Genomic DNA, 26037 nt, shown 5'->3' with positions numbered 1-26037 from the left:
TGAATTTTTTTCATATGCTAAACGCGGCCCTCAAAATGGACACTTAAAAATAGTTCACAATAGCGCCAATGTTAGCTAACTAGTTTAACTTGTTAGTACCCTTTAGCTTAAAGACACATTAATACCAAGAACGGCCCACCATGCATACATAAATATACCTCGCTCCTATAATAATCAATATCAACAAGACCCTGTGGTGGAAGTGTGGTCGACGGCGACAGATTCCACTGAAAACATCACCCAAACAATATAGATGATGATACATATTTACATGGACAAAATGTGTATCCCTCTGTCAAAGCATTCACAGAATAAATTAAATATAACACAAACTGAAGAACATAGATTTCAATGTAAACATCAATCTGACTTATAAATACATTAACACTGGCATGATGAAGCAGTCTGTAATGTACTTTCATATTATACAATGTACATATATTGTTTACAGTAAAATACCATCAAACATGTATTTTTCCTTCAATTTTGCCCCATCAATATTCAGGCTTTGGGTATTGCAGAGTTATCTTCTCTTGTGAGCAGGTATTGATTGTTACTTCATTGGTTTGCGTGAGAAAATGACGCCGTTTCTCAAAAATTGATGACGTTACTCTCACAACCCAATGACGGAACAATCAATACCTGCTCTCAAGAGAAGATAACTCTGCAATACGCAAAGACGGAATATATGACAGCAGAATTGTTACATTATGAATAAAAAAAAAATCATTCAAAATGGATTTTTTTTAAAATATATATAATGTCCACAGGAAGCAATGTACAGTTACAAATCCTGTTCCAATTTTGCATTTTTCATACAATGTAGATTCTGGTGGACCAGTGAGAAATGCCCTCAATTGATTTTTTTTTCTTTTTTTTTACCTAATACAAATTCTCATGATCATGGTTATATTTCAGTTTAACAGTGCCAAGCAAAAATTTGTGATACCATCTACACCTCAAATTTACAGAATGACCCCAAGGGGTCTGTTTTCCAGTTTTAACCGAACATATAACACAAAAAGGCATACCAACAAATTTCTGACTAAAACAGGACCCAATGTAATCTAGTCCCATAACTCAATGATACATCGCACAAATGTTATTTATTTTTCTCAATTATCAAAATGGAAAATGTAATAATACATAACCCGGGATTCAAAAGTATCAACTTTAGATAATATCACAAAAATATTTTATTTTTCTGCATATATTTTTCAAAAATTTAAATTTGAGAATTGAAGCTGGATACAAATGGATTTAAATATATTTGAATTTTTTAAATTTTTAATTGATAATGTACATAACGGAACAGTAATGCTTAATTTGTTCACATATTTGATATACAGTGTGATAAATATGTAATTTATTTGCAAAACAAAGGATTAACTAATTCACCCCTGAAGTATCATTTGAACTCTTCCAATTCAAAGGTTGGAATAATTCATTATGATATTTCAGGGGTGAATGAGTTAAGTTCATTGTCTTTTTCACAATTGCCACAGCTTCATGCTACAAATGAGTCTGAGTCACACACACACACATTCAGCATTTGCACTAACAACGAAAAACTATGTACACAATTTGCAAAATAAATGAATAATCTTATATACACACCAATTATAATCCGAACATCCACCACTAGTCTTGATACAAATATTTTTGAAAATTTATTAAAACTATTTCATTACCTGTATTAAATTTAATAAACGAAAAATTCAGAGGACTTTCTTGCTGCAACACAAGAAACTAAGGAGCAAGGGGAGCATTTGAGATGAATTTTGAAAGCTCAAAAACCCTGACCTGGGTAGAGCTGTAATAAAGGGTACTAATCCAGCGATAAGTTTGATGATACACTGGTAAGCCCAAGCTTAAGTCTGGTTATAAGCCCATCACCTTACTTTGAGTCAGAGATGTGTTGTCCCAGGAACACTTGGGAGCATCTTCACTAGCCAAGGGTTACCATCCAGTACGGTGTACGTACTCTTGGAGAGTAAGAAGACCGGATGGTAACCCTTGGCTTGTGAAGATGGCCTGGAAGTAACCAGTAACCAATCAATACAGTATTTGCCTAAGTAACCACATTTAATTGATGTGACAGAAATCATTCTCATCCTCACCGTGAAAGTTATTTCAAAACTCCTATAAAAAAAAATATGCAAATAATGATATATATATACATGAACTCTGGTTTTTAGCCAATGTTAAAGTTGTGTAAAATAAAATGCAAGAAAAATAAATATACATTCAAAAGTTCAAAGATTTATGGCAGCTTGTGCAGATATAACAGCTCTCAAAATTTTCGCACCAATTTCTCCCATTTTATTCATCTCTGATATCAATCTAATTTATCCACTTCTTTCTCTCATTCTTTTGTTAGGCACAATCTTACAGGACATTTACTACAAACCAATTATCCATCTTTCTTCCATTCGTTTCCATCCAATTACCAAGTGACCAGTCTGTCTACTTTTATATTTGACATATCCAAGGGGAAAACCTGGTGAACATGTTTGTTGCAATGCAGGCCTTTGGGGCCTTTGCAGAGGTCTTACCAAAAACAACATCTGACTATGAGAACTGTTCTCTTTTCGATATTTCCATATATAAACAAATCTGGTGGTTTAACCAGTCACACAGTTTGAAATGCCTGGGTTTTACTGCAGGGCTCAAACTTGCTTATCAGCTTATCACATAAAATAGTGCCATTAGTTATCTCATTCAAACATATTCATGGCACTAAAAATACCACTTAAAATCTCCAAAGATCTACAATTTAAGAGTAGAAAATCAAACTTATATATTGGAAACCATCTTCTTTTCAATGTATATACAAATGACAGTTTATAATCATATATGATCAAATAACTGTTTTTGCACTCAAGTGTGTTTCCATGATTGCAAGCTTCTGCACGACAGTGACTTTTGTGCAAAATGTTAAAGTATATAATTTTTTGATAGCAGATCAAACGTTTTTCTGACACTGATGAGAGGAATTTGGTAGCAAATTGGTGCCCCACAATGACCCTGATTCCACGTTCACCTGAACACTTAGTTTATACGGCAGTCAGTATCTATATCAATCAAACACAATACATATCTTTTGACTTTTATCTAAAAAAAAAATCAACCTCCAATAAATGAGTTTTACCGAATACAAGTGCCATGATTTGCTGGATATTTGTTTTTTTAAGTTTTTGTAAAACAATTCTATTCTCCTAAATATCCAGACACCTATTTTATTTTCATAAATCAATGCTTTTACAAAACTTACCTATGTCAACGCAGTTAAACAAAAACTTTGACCAAGAGATTGTCATTGTTAAACATTGATGGGTCTCATTTAATGATCCGATCAAATTGAAATCTAGATTGATTGTTTCATTAAATAGTCAGATGATTTCGGCTGCCAGGAATTTGGCCTGTTGCAAAACTTGGTCTTATTCATTCTTTATCTCATCCACCCCTAAAATTTCATAATGAGCTATTCCAACCTTTGAATTGGAGGAGTTCAAATGTGTCTGAAGGGGTGAATGAGTTAATACAGTGATGTGACGGTAGAATCATTCTGAATCCGACATGTCCGTTGAGTAATCGGAGTCGCTGTCGTCCTCTTTATCCTTGTCCTCCTCGTCATCCGATATGTCCCATTGAGGATGGTCCTTCACTAACTTAGCTTCCTTCACATCCAGCTACAAAGAAAGACAACTCTCAATTTTTACTCTGCCACTGCATCAGTTATAAAGGAGAAGAAGAGTTCTATTATGTGTGTTTTTTGTTTTTTTTAATTGGAGTTTTCTCCCTTTAATATAGAAGATTTAGAAACTAAACAGACTTCCTTTTCTGGCTAAGAATTACTTTCCCTGTCAAGTTATCACAATTGCCATTTTTTTTTTTATTTCCATGGGGAGACTGCCAGTTCTAAGGAATTAAAAGCATAAATAAAATGTGTTTGCATATAACCCCGTGGCTAATGATAACACTTTAAAATGACATCTTTTGAGCTGTTCTTTCAGATGAAATCATCAGATCTTAAAAAATGGGAATAGATAAGGAAATTCACAGGTTGAAAATGCTCATTTTTAGAGTTAAGAAATGGGAGTTTCCCTCACAAAATAGTGAGAGTTGGCAAGTATGACTCGTGTACCTTTCAATGTTTTGTGTTTATTTCATAGACTTTTCAGCCCATAAATTGGACTTGCATTTAGATATTGTGCATATATAATTCCTAGAGCGTAACATTGCTAAGTGTAGGTTTAACAATGTAAAGGTCCTGAGTTTGACCTCTGCAATTATTTTTATATTTTTTATATTTTTATATTTCAAACATTAGGATATTACGAACAGCTATAATACTATAAAATGCATTGAAAACCTGTGATTTTTATGGAATGCTTATTTTGGAAAAAGACGAACATATATTTTCAATAGTGAGAATTGTAATTTGACGGTACCCTATAACTTACAAAAAAGTGTCATTGCAATAATAAAGAAAAAAAATTGTGTTGTCCCACAACTGTATACAGGTCTGGATAAACTATTTTCCTGTTAAATCTATATGCCCGCTCACTCCCCTATGTTATTATGAAGACTTTTATGAGTTGCAGGCCCTTTAAGAGAGATATAACATTTTGAATTTTTCTAGTAATGCTGCAGTTAAGTATTAAGAAAACAAGTATTTGACAGGTATCACAGTGGATAACCTTTCTGCCTCATAATCACGAGGTCCATGGATTGAATTCCTGTAGCTGAGCCGAGGTATTATTTTAGTGGAAAAGGAAAGAGGTTTTATCGAGGACAAACTTACCCTTATTTTTTGTTGCTGATCGTAGTCGAGGTACGAGTCGGATCGTAGGATTACGAAGTAAGTGTAAACACCAGGCTTCATAGGAGCGGAGAACTTTAACTGGACCTGAAAGTACAGATATAAACAACGATGTAAGTACACTGTATTTGAACAACAAATAACCTACCACACGCAAATAATCCCTCTCCTCACTTTAATAATAAGGATTTGAGGTTCTTATATACCACTTTATCACAACCTAGTTCGTAGGTCATCTCAAAGCGGTTCACAAATTATTATCCATGGTTATAGGGCCTTTGCAACCAGCCAATATCTTTTCCAACTCCCTTGGGAGCGTACAGCTGGTGCTGCCACTTCGGCGCTCACAGCTAGCATTCAACAATTCCAGCACTGCCCAACCACATACTAATTTGCAGCTGAGTAGACTGGAACAAGCAGGGTAAAGTATCTTGTTCAAAGATACAACACAGTTCCGTGACGTGACTCGAACCCGCAACCCTTCAGTCACGAGCCTGGCGTCCTACCACTAGACTGTAATACCTCTTTGACAAAGGGTAATGGTTAAATAAAAGTTGAACCAACCCATTAACCCTCGTTAAGTTAGTCATAGGGACCAAATTGTGAAAGAAATGGCTTTATTTACCCAGTAATTGCCTTAAAAGAATTGGGTGTATTTCAGGCATCTGTAACAAGAGGCCCAAGGGGCCTAAATCGCTCACCTGGATAGTTAAGCAACCACGTGAAAATATCCTCATTAAATATGATACTGCAACTATTTCCTTCGGGCAGGTGAGCTAAAAAGCTGTTGAAATATACTTGTAGCCCATTGGACACCATGAACATTTCACATACATCATATTCAAAGGGCAAACATTCAACATCCTCTATCCCTTGATAGCCCCGATTTCCAGGGGTGAGAACGCTATGTGTTTAACAAGGGGTTTTGACCATCGTGATATACTTGCCTCTTCTTTCGTTTTTAAGGTCTGGATTTGTACAGGTGCTGTGATCAACATGTGATTTTTCTTGTCACCAACATAGAGCCACCAGCCCTCTTGTCTGTCCTGGAATACAACATATGCAGATGATCAGACATTATATTCGGATCTATAAAAAATATAATGTATTGTCTCCATGGGACTTTATTATTCATTTAAACACAAATACTGAAATTGAGGACTATTCTAAAATATTTCGTACTCTGATTACCTTTGTTCTAAACATTTTCTTCAGGTTGGTAAATATGGATTATGAAAAGTTCTTTTTACACAACCAATACAATTTCCTACATAGGATTTTTTTTGGTGTAATAAGAACTTTTCATAACTCGAATTACCTTCAATACTCATACTCAAACAATAAAATGTTATCAATTGATCCATTTTACATGGGACTTTATTATTCATTTAAGCAAAAATACTGAAATTGAGGACCATACTGAACATTTTAGATTTCAGTACACGTATATATTTGTAAACTTGTATGTTATTCAACAATCAGTATACTAAACTGAACAAATTCACCAATGTCCGATTAGTCCTCTTGTGTCATATCACTTATTGCTAGTATACGCAATTTATCATTTTTCACCAAGTTGACCTTAATCTCATAGAAAAGGACGCAAAATGCAAAAAGTATTTTTACAAATTATCTCCCTTTACCCATATGCTAGCAAATAAGTGATGCAGGGTGATTTATCCAGATTTGTGTCAATCTTCATCAAACAGTGATGATTCTGTCAGTCTGGCATACTGGGTATATTCTGCTAATATAGAACTACAATATTTCAGAGACCCAACCACCCATAAAAGATAGTGATTTAATATAAAGAATGATTGGCATATCTGGGTTTAACCCCACCACCAAAAATATGTACAAGAACCTCCCACCTTCCCCATACAATAAATTATGGAATAGCCCTACTTTGCCCATACAATAAATTATGTAATAGCCCTACTTTGCCCATACAATAAATTATGGAATAGCCCTAACTTCCCCATACAATAAATTATGGAATAGCCTTACTTTGCCCATACAATAAATTATGGAATAGCCCTACTTTGCCCATACAATAAATTATGGAATAGCCCTACCTTCCCCATACAATAAGTTATGAAATAGCCCTACCTCCCCCATACAATTAATTATGGAATAGCCCTACGCCCCCTATACAATTAATTATGGAATAGCCCTAAGTTAGAACCAGCAAACATCACAACTTTATGAGCCTCAAGATTCGAAACAATTGTGGAAGAGGCGAGTTCTGAATAGGTTTATCTACTGGGTACTTACATCTGAAAAGTATGGACAGTGTACTGGATGGCTTTCCTTGACCTTTGTATCTAAAGTTGTTTCCTGCTTGGCCTCTTCCTGGTACTTTTTCCATTGTTCCTCTTCGTCTTCATCTCCTTCAGCACCATTCTTGTTCTGGTCACTTATCACATCAACAGTTTTAGCGATTTCCTCTTCTGAGTCGTTTCCTCCGTCATCTGTCTCTGCCTCGCTATTGTCGTTTTCTTCATCTTTCTTGTGAACGTCAGTCTCGGCGCCTCCCACCGTCGCCACAGGCATTGCGCTCTGTATTGGTAACAATGATCAAGCAATGAATATAAAAATAGAATTAGTTGCAGAAAAGTGAAGCCTAGATCCCATTTTAAATTTATATATGCATCTTCCTCTATTACAACAAGCATGGCATTCCATTCTGTATTGGTACGAATGAACAGACAATGAAAATCAATACAGCATTTGCTGCAGAAAAGTGTTCTGGAGATATCAGGGCCCCCCCCCCCCCCAAAAAAAAATCCCTGTAACTTCAAAGATAGAAACCTTACTTATTCTCGTCATCCAATAACTGATGTTTTAGCAGACAGCAACCTAAATATGTCGACCACTATCAACCAATGGTTGATGTTGTAACTTATAGAACCTGGTGCAACCTATCAACCAATGGACGATGCTGTAACAAACGGGAACATTTATAAATTCCCATAAACCAATGGCTGGCTGGCCAACAAATCCCAATAAAGGATTGGCAGATCTCAATTAACCAATAGTTGATGCTGTTACTAAATAGCTGATGATGAATGATTGGTAGATTTCCATCAACCAATAATTGATGCTGTTATATAATACATGGTTATGAGATCCCTATCAACCAATGGTTGATGCTGTTACAAATAAATGATTACTAGATCTCCAATCAACCAATGGCTGATGCCGTAACAGACCTGTTTGCTTGTTTCCTTCTCAGTAGCTGCCGCCTTCCAGTTGTAAGCCTGTTTCGGTGCTTTCTTCTTCTTCACAACTTTTTTACTTTTCTGTTGTTTTTTAGACACTGCTTTCTGTGGCTGCGTTGCCTGTTGCTGCTGGCTTTTAAGTGAATCTGCCAGCTCCTATTGAATAGAAACCAATGTTTCACGTTTGTGTTATCTAAACAGCACTCAATGAAGGCAACAGAAACTAGAAAGACATGAATACCCCCTGGCCCCATGGCTGAACTATAAATAGTAATGTTATATTGGTGTTGACTTTGTTTCTCTAAAATGTAAACTTGTTGGAGGTATTCCATACTTGACCTTTTATTACACTTCTGAGGAAATGTAGTCGGTCGAGTCATTACAATAAATGGTATGGGAAGGAACAGGAAAGACATGGATTTCTCACACCTCAAAGGAGATATCCCACGACATACCCTGTGTTAAATGTTTCTTTCTCTTACCCTGTACAGGTGTATCCACACTTTTAACGGTGTGAGGTTAATAGAATCTCCCACCCCATGATAACGTTACATGCTAAATTCAGGGTTGATGTGACGCTGATGGATTGTTGATGTGACGTCATTGTATTGTTAAAGTGACGTCATACCATTGTTATGAAGAGGGGAATCCCCCCGTCTCAACCCTAAGGTAAGACAAGGAAATCTCTCACTGGTAAAAGTGCAGATACACCTGTCCATTGTAAGAGAAATCCTTGTCTCTCCCTAGAGTTGAGACGGGGGACTCTATTAAAAACACTATTAATATGATACATAATGGATGAACAGGATAATAGAAAAAGAATCATTCAGCCCAATTAGGTGAGATAGGGGAAACTCAGTCCTCGGGGAAAGACTCGTAACTTGCCAAACACTCGGCACAGCCTCATGTTTGGCAACTTAACAATCTCCCCCCTCGGATTGATATTCCCCCATCTCCCCCCTCGGGTTGATATTCCCCCATCTCCCCCCTCGGGTTGATATTCCCCCACCTCCCCCCTCAGGTTGATATTCCCCCATCTCACCCCAATTTTCCAATTTTTTACACAGCTATATATTCATCTGCCTGCTAACAGCTCAAAATTGACAATCTGCATTATAAATATTCTGTTTTGTCATTATATTTGTGGTTTTGATGTTGTTAGATTCCTGATGTTGTAGATAAAATATAATATAAGATATAATAAGTTTTGTGCTCATTGTATTGTTAAAGTGACGAGGAGTGTATAGAATTGTAGCTTTAGGAGTGTATAGGCCATATTTATTTTAGGCCCAAGACACCCCATCCAAGATGCTTGTAGTCTATAGCAAGCTTCTATTCCTCACCAGTTCTGTTTCTTCTGCTTTGGTCGTCTCTTCTGCTGCCTCCTGGTCCATATGAGAAAACTGAACATCTTCCTTCTCAAATAGAAACTCCATATTCTCTCGACGGAGTACCACTGTCACCGTGACGATAGAGCCAGCCGTGATCGTTGAATCTTCATCATCAAGAACTGAAATGACACACACAGTTAGCACCTTTGGACCCTTTTGTGTCAATGACCGAACAATAGGCTATAACCAGTATTAGAGGTGGGAGTTAGTTGAAATTCTGTAATCAATAATCGGTGCAACAGAAATCTTAAATCTGTGATTCATTTGATTTATGGTACAGTTTGACAGCGTTTTAACTCATTCACCCTTGAAATTTTATAATGAACAATTCCAATCATTGAATTGGAAGTGTTTAAAAGTGTCTTCAGGGGTGAATGAGTTACCAAACCATTTTTAGAAGAAAGAAAAAAATGTCCCTGTCACAATGAATTGTGATTTTGATCGCAATAATACATTTGTTTTGTACAATATTATATAATAAATTAATGATCAACTCCTGGCGTATTGTGAAACACCTAGCAAATGACACGCACCCACTAGGCACCTTTGCAACCGTTTAAAAATACTCTATTTTTAGATTAACTTAGTCTGAAACTGCTCTTTAAAAACTGCAAAACTGTTCAGGTTGACAGAGAATTCATATCACAATTACATGTACCATCGATAAAACCTATATATAAGCAGTGGTGATTTAAATTCTGAAGAAGGAAACATTTACAACTGTTTCCTTGTGTTACGGACAATATGTAGAATTTAATATTTCAGTGCAAATATTGATGCTCTGGACAATCTTTGATATCAAAAATGAATGAATGGCCATAAGTAGCGGGTCAAGAGAATCAATTTCAGTAGGAGATACTCCGCCATTCAAAGTGGTGATCACAGACAAAATTTGGCAATAATAGATAAAAAGTGAACAAGGGGCCATAACTCTGTTTAACAAGGGAATGAGATTTCAATATGCTACACTCTGCCATCCTTAGAGATACTCACATACAAAATTTTCATGATTGCAGGTGACAAATTATATGAGGTATGCCCTGGAGAAAGTAAAACACAGACAGACAGATGGAGCAAAAAGCTTTAGTCCCTCCCCTCTGATAGTAATAATGAGAATTTCTTCGAAAGAATATCACAGAATAGAATAGTCTTTATAAATAAGATTGAAAAAGAAATGGTAGCTGACACATCGCAAAGGCAATACATTTTCTGGTATGAATTGAATTTCAACACGTTTTCGTGACATTAAAACGTAAAATTAATGTTGAGATATTGCGACGACATGAAATGCTTACCCTCTGACCTGACCTCCATGGTAACGTATGGCATTGATGCACACACATTGATGACGTCTCTATATTCCTCGTTACCAAGGTTACGGAATAGCAACCTTCTGTCCTCCTCCTTCATCGCAATAAGATCTGTGATTCTCTGTATATGTCTCTGGGGAAAAAATGCATACACCATTAAACATCTACATTAAATACTGTAAAAAGGGATTTCCAACACTTTATTTTTTTTAAATTCATTTTAAACTTATTTTGAACAAGAAGGCATATAATAAGGCTTCTGCTATATATTCGGAAACTGGTATATTGCAATGTTCAGAAAATATACTTTTATTTATGCATATTTCCAAATGAGAAAATTAGGTGAAAACTGATATAGGCCTAGCTTGTTTCTCAATCCCTACTATGTATCATCTTTGCATAAAATTTGTAGAAATGAAATAAGAAAATGAAAATTTAAAAGATAACTGTGTTCACAATACAGAGATTGAATATCGCTGTATTGAACTTTTTTCTCTCTCAAAAAACTGATATACATTTGTATTTTTAAATATTTCCAAATGAAATAATTATATTGAGAACTGATATAGGCCAAGCTTGTTTCTCAATTCCCAATCAAAAACTTGCAGAAATGAAAAGTTAAAAGACAGCTACACTAACCTTCTTTGTGTTAAAATGTTTGAGCATATCCTGGCCTATGTGGGGGAGCTGCAGCAGCGGGCTTGACCTCTCATTGAGGCCTTGAATCAGCATTTGTGACGCCTTCATACAGTTCTCCACAGTCTCAAGGCGTGGCATGTGAGCCACGGCTGTAACATGCAAACCCCATCAGTCATAATCATTGCCTCCTAGTTAACGTGATCAGAATTATGTCTAAACCAAAAGCATAGGTGTCAACCTAGGAAACCTCCAATGAGGGAGATCTCCCTCATTCAACATTTCCAATCATGGGGAAAGTCATCGTCAGATACCCATGGCTGATTTCGCTCTGCTAATCATGACGAGCGAGCAGCGGAGCAAAATCAGCCATGGGTATCCGAGAACGGGGGAGGGAGTGTTTAATGAGATTGAAACTGCTTTGCTCAATTTATCTTGCCTTTTGATGTATCAAAATAACTCCAAAATCATCCATTTGATTCAGACACACCTGTTATGATCATTACACACACCCTGCAGATTTTGAGTTTGTTTAAGTTCGGACTTGAATGAGGAATTTTGTGTGAGATCGGTAAATTTGGGTCAAAATGAGGGGGTCTCCTGCCTTATGAGGGAGGGTTGACAGCTATGGGAGGGAGTCTCCCTCCTAATGAGGGAGGGTTGACAACTATGGGAGGGAGTCCCTCCTAATGAGGGAGGGTTGACAGCTGTGGGAGGGAGTCTCCCTACTAATGAGGGAGGGTTGACAGCTATGGGAGGGAGTCCCTCCTAATGAGGGAGGATTGACAGCTATGGGAGGGAGTCTCCCTCCTAATGAGGGAGGGTTGACAGCTATGGGAGGGAGTCTCCCTCCTAATGAGGGAGGGTTGACAGCTATGCAATAGTTACAGCTATAAATTTGAAAACTAACTTCATTTACGTTTGTCTTGAGGTTTGGTTGGGTTTAATTTTGTTTATTAACAGCTAAGGTAGTTTAAGCACGTGCCTCCATGTGTGAAGTGTATGCATGCTTGCGTGTGTGTATGCAGGACTTGTCTCAAGGAAATCTTGTATGTAAAATCTGTGTATTATAGAGATAAAATTTCTTAAAGATTTGTATCTGTTTTTGCATGTACCAAATATGCAACTTAAATATTGATTTGATGGATTATCTCCATGTCTGGTTTCTGTGTGTATGAAACAAAGTGTTTATACCATTACGAGCCGCTCCTGCGACAAGCTGGGCAGTGATGTTGATCATCTCGTTGATCAGGCAAGGACATTTGCCAATGACAAACTGCTTATCTGAAACAAGACATTTTAATTCAAACAATTAGTTCATTCAATTGACTATTAAAATGAATGATGCTATTTCTGATTTTATATCAATTTCACGGATACAACAGTTTACAGCATGTTTACATTTTGTTCAGTGGTCGGATTTCGTTGAGAGGGAAACATGAATACGGAGGAATAATTGATTCATTCGGATAAGAACAGGGTAGAACATAAACCCTAGTCCGAAAGCATGTGGCTTCGTCCAAGTCTTGTTTGAGCTATTTAATCAATGCTCGTCCAAGTCGTGTTTGAGCTATTTAATCAATGCTCGTCCAAGTCGTNGTCGTGTTTGAGCTATATAATCAATGCTCATCCAAGTCGTGTTTGAGCTATCTAATCAATGCTCGTCCAAGACGTGTTTGAGCTAAATAATCAATGCTCGTCCAAGTCGTGTTTGAGCTATCTAATCAATGCTCATCCAAGTCATGTTTGAGCTATCTAATCAATGCTCCTCCAAGTCGTGTTTGAGCTATCTAATCAATGCTCATCCAGGTCGTGTTTGAGCTATCTAATCAATGCTCGTCCAAGTCGTGTTTGAGCTATCTAATCAATGCTCGTCTAAGTCGTGTTTGAGCTGTCTAATTAATGCTCGTCCAAGTCGTGTTTGAGCTTTTTAATCAATGCTCGTCCAAGTCGTGTTTGAATTATTTTAATCAATGCTCGTCCAAGTCATGTTTGAGCTATTTAATCAATGCTCGTCCAAGTCTTGTTTGAGCTATCTAATCAATGCTCGTCTAAGTCGTGTTTGAGCTGTCTAATTAATGCTCGTCCAAGTCGTGTTTGAGCTTTTTAATCAATGCTCGTCCAAGTCGTGTTTGAATTATTTTAATCAATGCTCGTCCAAGTCATGTTTGAGCTATCTAATCAATGCTCGTCCAAGTCATGTTTGAGCTATTTAATCAATGCTCATCCAAGTCGTGTTTGAACTATTTAATCAATGCTCGTCCAAGCCGTGTTTAAGCTATCTAATCAATGCTCGTCCAAGTCGTGTTTGAGCTATCTAGTCAATGCTTTTCAACAAGCTAGTGCGTATTACTACCTGATGTTGCTTGTAAACTTGGCGACCCTTTCTACATTGTCCCTGGATTTTGATTTCCGCTCAATAAGGGAATAGGGTTTGCAGAAACACATATTTTTGTTTTATTTGGCCTTAAGGAACTCAAGGTAGTAGAACCAATGGGTTTATTTCTCTGGATATAAAAGCTCATTGCCTGATGGGTGGTACTTACCTTGCTCCAGAGTAGAGGATTGGAGGTCCAGTCGGTTAAAGTGTGCGTGGAGGAGAGCCCTGGCTTTGACACTGTAGGGGAAACATAGCGGCTTCTCCTTATTCTTCTCGTCAAGATGGGGCAATCGTTTAATCAACTGTAAGTAGAATAATGATGTGTGTAAAGTTAGGCACCAGAGATGTGATAATATTTAATTTAAAGGAGAGATGTGAAAGGTTTTTTCCCTGCTTTTTGAGGAAGATTGCCTGTGGCTCTGGAAATGAGTAGTATGTCGCAGTACAGAAAAGTGGAAGTTTCAAAACTATACCCTAAACCCATATTATCTTTACAAATCATCATCTGAAAGATTTAAACATCCTTATTCATGAAAGAGTGTTAAGGATGTTAGATGTCACTGTTGCATGGTCAACTAAATTTTTAAGCCCAATTGGTGTATAATTTTCGTCTTTTTAAACTTATTTTAACTTATTTTTTTTTATCCCAATTCAAGATTTGTTTAATGATATCGTATTATATATTTTCACTATTTGACCCTAGAAGCAGAGGAAGAATTAAACATGGAAACAAAATTTTAACTAAAATTACAATCAGATTTATAACGCAATTCCAAAACCACTGGGAACATTAATTCACCACTGGGTGAATTGGTTTTAGGTCAAAGGTCAACATCCAGCTCTATGAACCAATTGAACTGGACAACTTGACCAGTAGGATATTGTACATACCTGTGGGACTTCTTCGTTGTCGCTCGGCCGCTCCACAACCTCTTTGTTGTGGAATTTGTCAAATTCAAATGACGCGCCCAACACCATTATACAACCTGTGGATTTTATAATAAAATAATGATTTCAAATTACCACATTGTCAAAGTTTAACAACTTTCGAAATATTTTTTTACTGATTTTTAATTCCTGTATTTGTCATACATTTCTGGTTCGGTATTATTATGAATATGTAATTGCAAAAATCGCATCATGCATGGAATGAAATTCATTCAGCTGAAGAATCAACCGCCAACCAATCAAAACAATATGTAATATCAATACCACTGAATATTCATGAGGCACTGAATCTTTTTTACCCTTTACTGTCAAATTTGGTTTGTATATAATTTCCAGTGAAAATAAATTTGCCACCAGAATAATCCCCCCCTCCTCCCTTCTCAATAAAAGAGATTGAAAATGACCATTAACATTTTCCAGTATACAATATTTTCAATTTCATAGATAAGAGAAAGTTCTGCTGTGGATGGCCTTACGTTTCAGCATCATGTTGGGTGCCTTCTGGAAGAAGAAATAGTAGAGCCGAGTCGTATCCAGCAACACCTGGTCCTTGCTGAACTTGATGGAGCGGTACCACCAAATACCCTGAGGATGAAAACTCAATTTTTAAACCAGCTCCAGTCGAACCTGTTGTCTGCCACCTGATCCAAACATGACATCAACACCGTGTACATAACTTGTGATGAGCTTGTTACAGAACTCTGTACCAGTTAAGGTAATAAACTTTGGCTTGCATTTCTACTGAACCGCAAAATATATCGGTGGAAAACTATTGCCGTTATTGGAGTTGAGAGAGAAATACTTTTCTAAAACGTGTAAATCTATTTTTCTGGAATAATGTTGTATAACGAAGATCTGAAAATGGGACTCACCACGACCACGGGTAAGATGATCATGAAGATTAAACCATACGCAGCCAAGACCTGAAAAATAAATAAATAACATAACCAATATGGAAAAATTTCTAGAGCTGAACAAAATTAATGTTTACAGTTTGTCTGATTGGATATAAAATTGATCACATGATGGGGAAATAAAACACCCTCACACACTCGAGTTTTCATGATCATATTTCCATTTTTTCGAAGCCTCTCTAGAGAGATATGAAAAGGCCACCTAACCTGAGTTCCGAATGACTAAAGCAGACGAAACGAATGGGTGTATCAACCTGAACATCTCAACTATTGTTTTATTACTGTATGATACAATACTTGCCCTTGTGATAGAGAAACATGATTCTTTGTTTCCCTGAGATAATCGTGTTTCATGAGGGCTCTTCGCCTTCCTGATACATAATTAGTTAATCTCGGAGAAACAAACAATGTTTCCCTACAACCAGGGCAAGAAATGTCATTTCATATGAACATTAAAATGTATAATGAAGAAAGCCTAGTAAGGATCCTTTTTCTCCTATCCCCTAATTGTTAGTTTGCATATCATTCACATTCTTATTAATTACTGGTACATCACAGAAAGATGAAGAAATTATCATGTAGAATTATGATATCTCAGGGTTGTCATCTTCTGAAGAAAATATTTTTACAATTTCACTTCACAAATACTTTAGCCTCAGATGTTTTAGCTCTGGAATAATATTAACTCTATTAACATTTTTTTATCATCTTATATTCTCAAAAACAAACTTTTTTTTTAATGGTATTCGTTTACAAAAATATTGACATAGTGAATATAGATGTCAACATAAAATCAATTTTGAATCAAACAGGTTTTTTTATGGTACTCACCAACATGGAATTTTCCCGCTCGACAATCCATTTTGGCAATGCAATACCAAATCTCGTAGCTAGAAAATTAATCATATCAACGAAATTAGTTTTTTGTACCTACATAATATCCCAATTATAAGCTACAAAGTAGGTTGTAGGAGTACCAATTCATTCGGCCAGGTGAGGCTTCAAAACAAATATGGGCGACCATTTCCAGAAATACATTTAAACAAATTTGTCAGGTGATCTTTTATCGAACAGAGGTGTCTATTTCCAGATTTTTTTATAGAAATATTGAAATAAACAAGTTGTTTTCACAAATAATTCTACCTTGAATAACCATTTTTTATGTGTCTTAAGATCCCCCCCCCCCCTGTATTATAGAGAATATCATCACAGCTAATCTGATAACTGTGGTCAGTCATTCTCAATATTCCAGAGGTTAACCCTTTGACCACTGTAGACTGCAATGGACTCATCCATATCAATGCATGGTAGAGTCTACGAAAGTTACATAGGGGTGAAAGGATTAAACTCACTAACTCTCTGCGCCCCTGGAATATATCACCTTGTGGACGATGCATGAAGACTAAATTGATTCTTTGACGTACATCTGGAAATCGCGTAGCAGAATGACGGTAAAATTGACCGGCTGTGAAGTCAACTTTCACTCCTCAATAAACTTCAAAGGACAGGTTTCAGCCTTGCGATTGGTTGTTTTTTTATCCGATACCAATCAAGTAGCTATTTTTGTGCCTTCAATTTTGCTATGACATATTCCAGAGGTGAAAAGAAAATAAGTGAGCATAACCCCTGGAGTATCGAGGATTTATGTCAGTATGATACACACTGAAAGCGTAAGTGAGTACACCAAGAGACTGTAAGTGAGTGTAACCCCTGGAGTATTGAGGATGGAGGTCAGTATGGTACACATGAAGCCAGATTACATACCTCCTGGTCCGTCGGGATTACCAAACTCCTCCCAATTTTTCTTCGTGTCTTCATCTGTTAATCTGTGAAGTCAGAATTATAGCTTTGTCACTTTGCTGTACAGCTGCACATGATAGCAAACATACAAATAATTTTTGGGATGAAATTTGTAACTAAGGCCAAACAAATGTTTGTTTTATGTTTCATGTCTAAACAAATTCAGGTTGGTAGGTAGGAAGCATATTACATTTTTCACCTCTTTTAAAAAAAATAGGGGTTATGAAAGAGAGCTATTTTTGCTTTAAAAGTGCTTCCTTGAAAAGTGCCAAAAAAACCCAATATAACCATTTTGAAAATATGATCTCTATTTTTCTATAATAATTTATATAAAATACATTTTTTGTACAGGGATCAAATGCATTTACCGCACGACCAACCCTTTGTAAGTATAATATGTCCAGGCAAAATGCTGTGCTGGGTGCCTCCAGAATGTTTTTTTCAGCGAGGCAGCACTATAAAGTCATCATAAAATCGTTACTATCATAGAGAGGCAAATACACCAACATACCCTGCCGCCAGCACACATACATACATCCACGCGTACAAAACACACATGGAGATATGTCCTTCAATGAACTTAGCTGTTGATAAGACATTAAACCCTATACAACCTACAACCAATCAGGGCGATTGCAACAAGTGTTGGGAATCGGAAGTGGAAATTATAATCGATTATCGGAAGACTTTTAATGAACAATTATTGATTATAAACGGAACATCCAAACTCTGGTAAATCTATTTGAAATATGTGTAATTATGATGATTAGAATTGGGATTTGCAGTGTAGGGTAATTTTGCCATAAAAGGCTTATATACTTTTAGTTTTAACCTACCACTGAAATTTGAGTAACGAGTAAATCCGACAGATGTAAACAGAAAACAGATTGCAACATTTAAACCAATTAATCAATTATGAAATTAATCAATCGATTAATTTGAATTGGTTGTACGATCGATTGATTTTTTTTTATAATCAATTATCGGAACCAAACTAATTGCAACTTTAAAGATTGAGGAGAATAACCCAGTACTTACGCTGCATAAGCCTTAGCCACTCTCATGAACTTCTTAGGGTCGCCCGTCTCCTTGTCCGGATGGTACTTCAAACTCATCGCTCGATAAGCCTTCTTTATTTCTTTTTGTGATGCACCCTATTAAATATCGTAAATAGGACTTTCTTATAGAAAGATCAAGACTTCAGTTCACGGGTGCAGAAAATCATATACCGGGTAATCAGAAAAGAAATACTGATGATTCAATTGAGATTTGTTTTAAAGAAATACAAGCAGCCTGTTTGATTACGTTCTAGAGAAATACAACCACATTATGTAAGCAAGCTAGACTTATACTTTTAACAAAAATATCCTACAGTGCACATTGATTTATCATCCTTCCATTCATCAAAATATCTTCCATTTTACCTATTCGCGATTCTTTTGTAAATGTTTAGTCATCATGACAGCTAACGTTATACCAACCCGGTCTATAGCAAGCTCCATGTAGGGGTCGTATTCCACATAGTCCATCTGAATCTTCGACACTTTGTACGCAAGGGCTATCAAAATTATCCACCCAATGATGAGCCCGAATTTTCTGTGAATGAAAATGATGAATAAATCATTATATGAACGGAAGAGGCAACCACATCAACAAATTCATAAGATGTTTAGAGAACCTTATCCTTGATTGTCTAACAGCCTTCTGTCATCAAAACCTTATCCTTGATTGTCTAACAGCCTTCTGTCATCAAAACCTTTATCCTATGCATACATCTATTTATATTCACATAAGCCCTTCCCATATTCAATTAACTCTATGGAAACTGGAAAGTCAGCCCACTGTTACTGGACAGTAACAGCAGTCTGGTCACATGACCATGGTTTCCTTGACGTCAGTGTTAGCAACCACTCCCACTGTTACAGCGACGTTATCAATTTGTACGATAGCCCCCATTTGTTTTTGTTGTTTGGTTCATACAGGTCGCATTTTGACGGGTTTTGCAGACAATTAATGAAGACATGCAGAATAGAAAGGTAAGTTCCTTACTTTTGTTTAAGAATGTTCTTCACATATAATTAGAGCATTTAACTGCATTAAACAGTTGTCGACTGGTTATATTTTTTAATGGCGACCGTTGTTTGGAAAGTTTTCAGTCGGATAATGGCCGTCTGTGGCTGTTCCAAGAATTGGACCAGTGAGGTTTTGTGGCAGCAGGAAATATAAATTAAGCTCATTCGACTAATTAATAAAAGACAGGTCGCATGAGGAAATGTAAATATAACGATTGAACGTCTGTCAGATTGCAGTTACAGCCAATATGAATGCAATTTGGTTGACAGATAAATGATCATGAAGTCCTAGCTCATGGACGTCATTCTACTTATCTGTCACCCAGATTGCATTCATATGGGCTGTAACTGCCATCTGACAGACGTCCAACCCTTAAATATACTACCAATTCAAACTTACACAGCACTGTCCCTGGTTTTGTCCCATTTCGAGTTGGCCTTCAGTCGGTTCTTTTTCAGTTGACACGGTTCACAGTTACAGCCTTTTCTCTTTTCTTTCTCAGGCTCTATAAAACAAGATGTGGATAAGGTGAAACCTGTTTTTACAATTGACATTAAGGGAGATTCAACTCATTCACCCCTAAAGACACATTTGAACTCTTCCAATTCAAAGGACGGAATAGTTTATTATGAAATTTCAGGGGTGGATGAGTTAATAATTCGTTCAGATAATACAGTAACTACCGACGTCAAAGGGACTGAATAATCTGCGTTGATAAACCAGTGTTTTTGGAAAAACCTAGACATCAAAGGGTCTGAATCACTTGGTTAGCCCAGAAACTGAGTCAAAAACCTGTGTTTACTGACATATAGAAGATTTTACATGAGTGTCCATGTCATATTATTGAACAAGTTTAATAAATTCAAAATGACATGGACACGAATGTAAAATTCTATTTATCACATAAAATTCATAATTTGAAAAGTCAAAGGTGTTGATTAATATGTTCCTATAAAACTGTTTTTGTAAAACCTGTCTTTTACGACATCAATGACACAATTGTTTCATCAGAAAAGACAGCGTAAATGTAACTAAACCTGTCTTCATGCATTCAGCCCTGAAGACACATTTGAACTCTTCCAATTCAAAGGTTGGAATAGTTCAATCAGGTAAGACAGTGTGTCTGTTGACCTGACTTTACCAAAATCAAATTATCCTGAATAGTTCATTATGAAATTTCAGGGATGAATAAATTAACTTATTACATGATCAGTAAATGAAAAAAAAATCAATGATTCAAACAACATGATCTACTAAGTATTATGTCAAAAGTATGAACATGGTGAATTAAAACTGCATTGATATTCGGCAATTTTAAACATCAGCATTGGATATTTTGTGTAACATCTTATTCGACAGACCATAAAACACAGGACAGGAGTAAACTTGTATACAAAATCATAATTACGTATTCAGAATGTATGTTTGAACAGAAAACATCAAATGATTGTTTGAATGCATGCACTACACACACGCAGAACAAGAAAACGTATTATTCTTCTCTACAAAATAATACACCAACAAGTAGCAATACACACTAACAATCTTATCCCCTCAGACACCAGAACACGTCAAGGACACGGCCGTAGTTACAGACATATCTACACATCCAAAGACACATACAGACACTCATTCTTTCCATACACCATAATACAGTGGAACCTCCTACCCAAAACAATAATCAAATCAGAGACACTAGCAGAATTCAGGACATGCACCACATATAACATAATCGAACATATACAAAACCTACAACATATCCTAACACTCACTGCTTTTAACCCGTTTTTATCCTATAGCAAAAAATAAAAATTTAATAAAAAAAATCACTGTACATAACAATTAACGCACTACAGCACAAGACCGACTTCCGTAATCGTCGATATCGACGGAGGAAGTCATATAGAGGAAGATATATGTATCTAGGTTTTTTGCTGCTAAATAGAAGACCCCGAACAAATGTTTCCACATGTCGAAACTTTGCTATTGTTACTTATTAAAATTGCTCAAAAACATAATGAGAAAGGTCATTTATACTTGAAAATCAAACTGATCTACCTGTTTATATGTAACTGATAATCTTTAATTTGAAAAATATATATATGTGCAAAGTAAATTATTTAGGAATTTATTGAGTTCTTTAAAAATATAAATGATTTTAATCAGAATTTGGATAATTTGTTCTGAGAATTGTTTTAAAGAACTTCATTTATGCAACTTTCCACCATCAGCTGTCTGCCTTATTCTCCACTTTAGTACATGTATGTACAGGTAGCAAAGCGGAATTTGTACAAGTAGAGGTCACCAGTCCAACCACGTGGGTTTTCTCTGGGTACTCTGCAGGTTTCTTCCCACACTAAGACCCACTGTGAGCTTTCATTCGCGGGGGCAGCAAGAATGATCAATATAAGATGAAAGAACTTATTTTTATAAATGGTAAAAAAAAAAAGTTTACATAAAATAATTCAACATGCATTTTATTCATCGGAATAAAACCAACCCGAGGAACACTCAACATCCTTATATGACTGTACAGTTAAAACTATACATTCTATATATATGTGTGAAGGTGAACCAGGAAGTGACTTTTGACCTTAAATGATATGTATGTATATATAGCTATGGGCTATACAGAACCATCAAGTGTCATAGTAACGCAATCTTCCTATCTGTTCTAGCTCTCTCCATACTGATCTGATGGCCCTCAAGCTGTTTGCCTGCATATAACTGATTGTTATCAAACGCTTAAAGAATCACACGGTATTACATCAAAAATCAAGAAGATTAATTATTTAAACAAAAATATATTTCTGTATTAATTAATACCTAATGTATATATACTGTTATAACATGCTCATCTCTCCAAAAACATGTGATTCCAGGTCATTGCAACCTGTGGAATAAACAGCAGTGGGAAGTGATAAAACTCGTGTTTGCTTTAATTTATACCATTGTGGTATACCGGTAGTCAAACTGGTAGGAAGCAGGAAGTTCTTCTACTGGTTAAAAACAAGCAACAATAGAACAAATCAAGACTACTGAAAATAGAAGGGAAAAAAAAGAAAAAAAAAGAGAATGGGATAAACTGTAGTCATATTGTTAAAGTATCATTTCAAACCTATTTGACTATTTCTCAGACTTTACTTACAGAGTTTTCTAGACAACCAACTTTAGGATCAACCCTGGACAATATTCCAGTCTTTAAAGAGATCCTATACAATGTTACTGGTAACGTAACTTTTTGAGAAATAGAAGCATAACTAAACAATCATAAGTTGAAACTTATCTGCCTTACGACCTAAACAATTTTCATAATAAGTTTATATTACATTCATGTATATATATAAATCAATATTAAATATACCAGCTGGTCACTGGTGTGTGTTAATGTGGCAGATGGTATGAGCTTTTATGCAGACAAATACATCTAGGACTGTGCATATGAAACATGGACTTAGATGAAGACATTTGTGTGGTCTTGTGTTTATATATATGCGGCCATGATATTATCTACGTAAACATGTTTTTATAGGTATTAGTTCTCTGCAAAAACTTTATTCATGATTATCCTGTACCAATATTCAATTTGCTTTAACTCATTCAACCCCAGAGGGGGTCATGGGGCCATTGACCCCTCAAAACCGAAATTGACCCCTCCATGTTCCAGTTTTCTTTTAATCTTACATAGAATGGCCCCTCTTAACTCATTCACCCCTAAAGACGCATTTGAACTCTTCTAATTCAAAAGCTGGAATAGTTCATTATGAAATTTCAGGGGTGAAGGAGTAAAATCCTATAACTTGAACTTAATGATAATGGCAGGCAAAACGATGACAAGGACAAAATAATATATCTCATTACCATAACATAACAATTAATTGGTGCTAAAGTATTAGAAAATCCATTCTTATGTTTAATGGTTGGTGAGATCAGCGCTGACTATTAAACTACCAGTGAGATGGAGACAAAATCAAGATTATGTAATATGTTTATGTTTTTTAACTGGATAGTAGTAGTGTTGGAAAACAGCTGAAATCTTATGATCGATCATTGGTTACGTTTAACTAAACGATGATCAAATTATAGACGTTTTAAAGAAATAAATCATAAAATCCACCATGCTGTTGTTGCGAGTTGCCGACGCAAATCAAAAATGATACAATTGAAGAAATACCTTCCTTCAAACATCAAATCTGTAATTTATAGTCCTAAGCAAGAATGATAAGGAAATGAGCTTGAAATCATGAATCACTCTAATATCTACATAAATCTTACAACGAAAATCGATCATGAAACCTGTTAATTTATTTGCCTATCTGACCAATAGTGGACAAAGTCAAATTAATCGAACCACCACTACAGGACAGTCTCATACACAATGGGTTAAACTGCTATCTTGAATAGGATAGGATCAAGCTACAGTCCTATTTATAGAATGGGTATAATCTCCTGTTTGGCACAAACCCTCATGATCATTACTCTTATTTTTTATTTCAATGTTTCACAAATTTATGGTAGCAGCCCTCATGCTACATACTGAATTACCATTTTGATAATGATACTATACATTGGAAAACTTTCACCCTTTGCCTGTAAAATCAATATTTACCCAGTGTTCATTTTGCCCTTTACACATTATTTCTATGCATATATTTTGTTTTTTTGCTTAAAGTCGCTGTAATAATGATAAATTTGCCCTCACTACAGATGTTGAAAAAAGACGGAAATTAAACTGCGGCAAAAATATCCCGTTTATATACAGTACGTTTCTAAATTAAAGTTATCTAAGACTCTGTCCAATTAGTAGACAGACACTGGTGTACATAGTTTTATTCAATGAACTTTTTGGACACTGCCATTATTTTATAATTAAGTACATGTCGTACATGTACAATCAGTGTGATAGGACGTTGCTGATTACTGACCAGAACCAGAACTAGTATAAGGAACTGTTGACTTCAAATTACAGTTGTGGTCCAGGTGAAATCCTGCTACTTTTCGGTGGATAAAACATGATCCATTGAATGTTTCTTGTGTCATGTAGGTTTTTTGTGTATCTATGTTTTTTTAATCTTTTTTTTTCTGGAGTTTCTTTTACAACAAGATGTAGTACATATTTACAACTCCTTAACTTCTACTAGACTTGTGATAATCAACTTCACCATATGTTTACAATTTGATTGTATTGACTCTGATACTGTTGCCTACAAGGGGCACGTTAAATGCCCAATAGTACCCAATTCTACTTCAAAAAAATGTGACTATGACCTACTACTGCCAAATATACTGCTAGATATGACCCATTACTGCAAAATATTTAGACCCAATACTACCCAACACAGACAAAAAGCAAACAACACTTTACAATTCAAGCATGTGGTCTGTTTGATAAAATTGTGTAGATATGGGTAGTAATGGGTCATATATACGGTAGTATTCTGGCCGTATTCCCACCAACGCTCCCACATACAAGTTGCTGGTCTCTACTGTTCTATGTTTATTACATGAAAGATGATGAAAAAAAATCTTGTCTTGCATTCGGTATTGGACCAACATATGGATGGTATTGTAACACAAGCAACAACTTATTTGTGACAACCCATCATATTTAGACACGTATATTGTTTGAATAAGTTTGACATATAAACCATACGCATCTTACACTAGGCTTGCTTCGTATTTAATTCATCAGCAATAAATTTGATTATAAAAGGAAACTCCAAATTTTGGGAAACCCCTTTTGTGACGGAGCGTTTCTATATTAGTCTCGATTAAAAGATCTTACCATGTGTTGTATTGGATGGCCAGAAGTAGTAGACAGTTACTGGGATAAGACATAAACTCCAAAATGACAAAAGAAAGTAGAAAAACGTCCCTCCTTCTTCGTCATATTCAAACTGCATGCCCGCCATCGTGAAATGTTATGCTAGGCCGATGCTACTACTCCGCAATATAGACAACGTCACCTCTCCTATACCGGAAGTAGATTTGGTGAAGGTATATTTTGGATCTGACTAAAATTCTGAAAACAGGACGTCAACTGACATGGGCACAAAGGAATTTATCTTAACCTATATTTTCAGCGGTAAAATAACGAGAAAGAAATTGTCTTTAACGATAAACGATCAATTATGTTGTAATATAGCATTATGCTAGCAATGTAATGCTATTTTAAATACAAATAGAGTTTCCCCAACGAGTTATGGCTTGTTATCATTTTTTTTTATCTTACTCGAGTTGGCTAACGTTAGTTTTCACTGGCTGTTGATTGCTGAAATGAAATTGAAAAAAATAGGCTTAATATTTTCGCAGTCACCATTCCACTTTTTTTTGCATATTAATGAAGTTGAGACCCGTGGTGTGATTGGCTGGAAGCGCAGTCATTTGTTTCGGCTCGAGACTGGCGTCAACCTCATTACGATGACTGCGAAAAACTCTGAAATGGCGTGTGTTTTTGGAGGAAACGGATAGCATGTCCGCGGAAGGAGAATATACATTTTACGTGCATATAGTTAGGTTTTGAAAGAAATTATCCATCT

At 36.0% G+C, this 26037-nt stretch overlaps 1 protein-coding gene across 1 annotated transcript; it reads right to left on the bottom strand.

Moving 5' to 3' along the window:
* Positions 1 to 1403: 1403 nt before the first annotated feature.
* Positions 1404 to 25491, bottom strand: LOC110447061 (translocation protein SEC63 homolog). Its single transcript, XM_021492481.1, has 19 exons — positions 25284 to 25491; positions 19898 to 20003; positions 18907 to 19021; positions 18464 to 18579; positions 17390 to 17451; positions 16457 to 16515; positions 15584 to 15634; positions 15188 to 15296; positions 14655 to 14749; positions 13930 to 14065; positions 12578 to 12667; positions 11387 to 11535; positions 10733 to 10880; positions 9390 to 9556; positions 8038 to 8202; positions 7100 to 7384; positions 5773 to 5871; positions 4808 to 4912; positions 1404 to 3692 (listed from the first exon to the last, which is right to left on the bottom strand). The coding sequence occupies exons 1-19, from the start codon at positions 25408 to 25410 to the stop codon at positions 3564 to 3566; spliced, it is 2313 nt and encodes a 770-aa protein (XP_021348156.1). The 5' UTR covers positions 25411 to 25491; the 3' UTR covers positions 1404 to 3563.
* Positions 25492 to 26037: the final 546 nt, after the last annotated feature.

This window comes from Mizuhopecten yessoensis, unplaced genomic scaffold, assembly GCF_002113885.1.
Source record: "Mizuhopecten yessoensis strain PY_sf001 unplaced genomic scaffold, ASM211388v2 scaffold3139, whole genome shotgun sequence".
Lineage (NCBI taxonomy): Eukaryota > Metazoa > Mollusca > Bivalvia > Pectinida > Pectinidae > Mizuhopecten > Mizuhopecten yessoensis.
Note: the sequence above shows the minus strand (reverse complement) of the source record. Positions and strands in the feature narration are given on the sequence as shown.

Bases quoted from the DNA above. Each gene is read 5' to 3' on its own strand.
- LOC110447061 (XM_021492481.1), bottom strand. From the start codon at position 25,410: ATGGCGGGCATGCAGTTTGAATATGACGAAGAAGGAGGGACGTTTTTC. The intron at 18,580-18,906 runs GTTGGTATAACG...GATATTTAATAG, and splicing joins TGGAGCTTGCTATAGACCGG to GGTGCATCACAAAAAGAAAT. The intron at 9,557-10,732 runs GTAAGCATTTCA...GTGTCATTTCAG, and splicing joins CATGGAGGTCAGGTCAGAGG to TTCTTGATGATGAAGATTCA.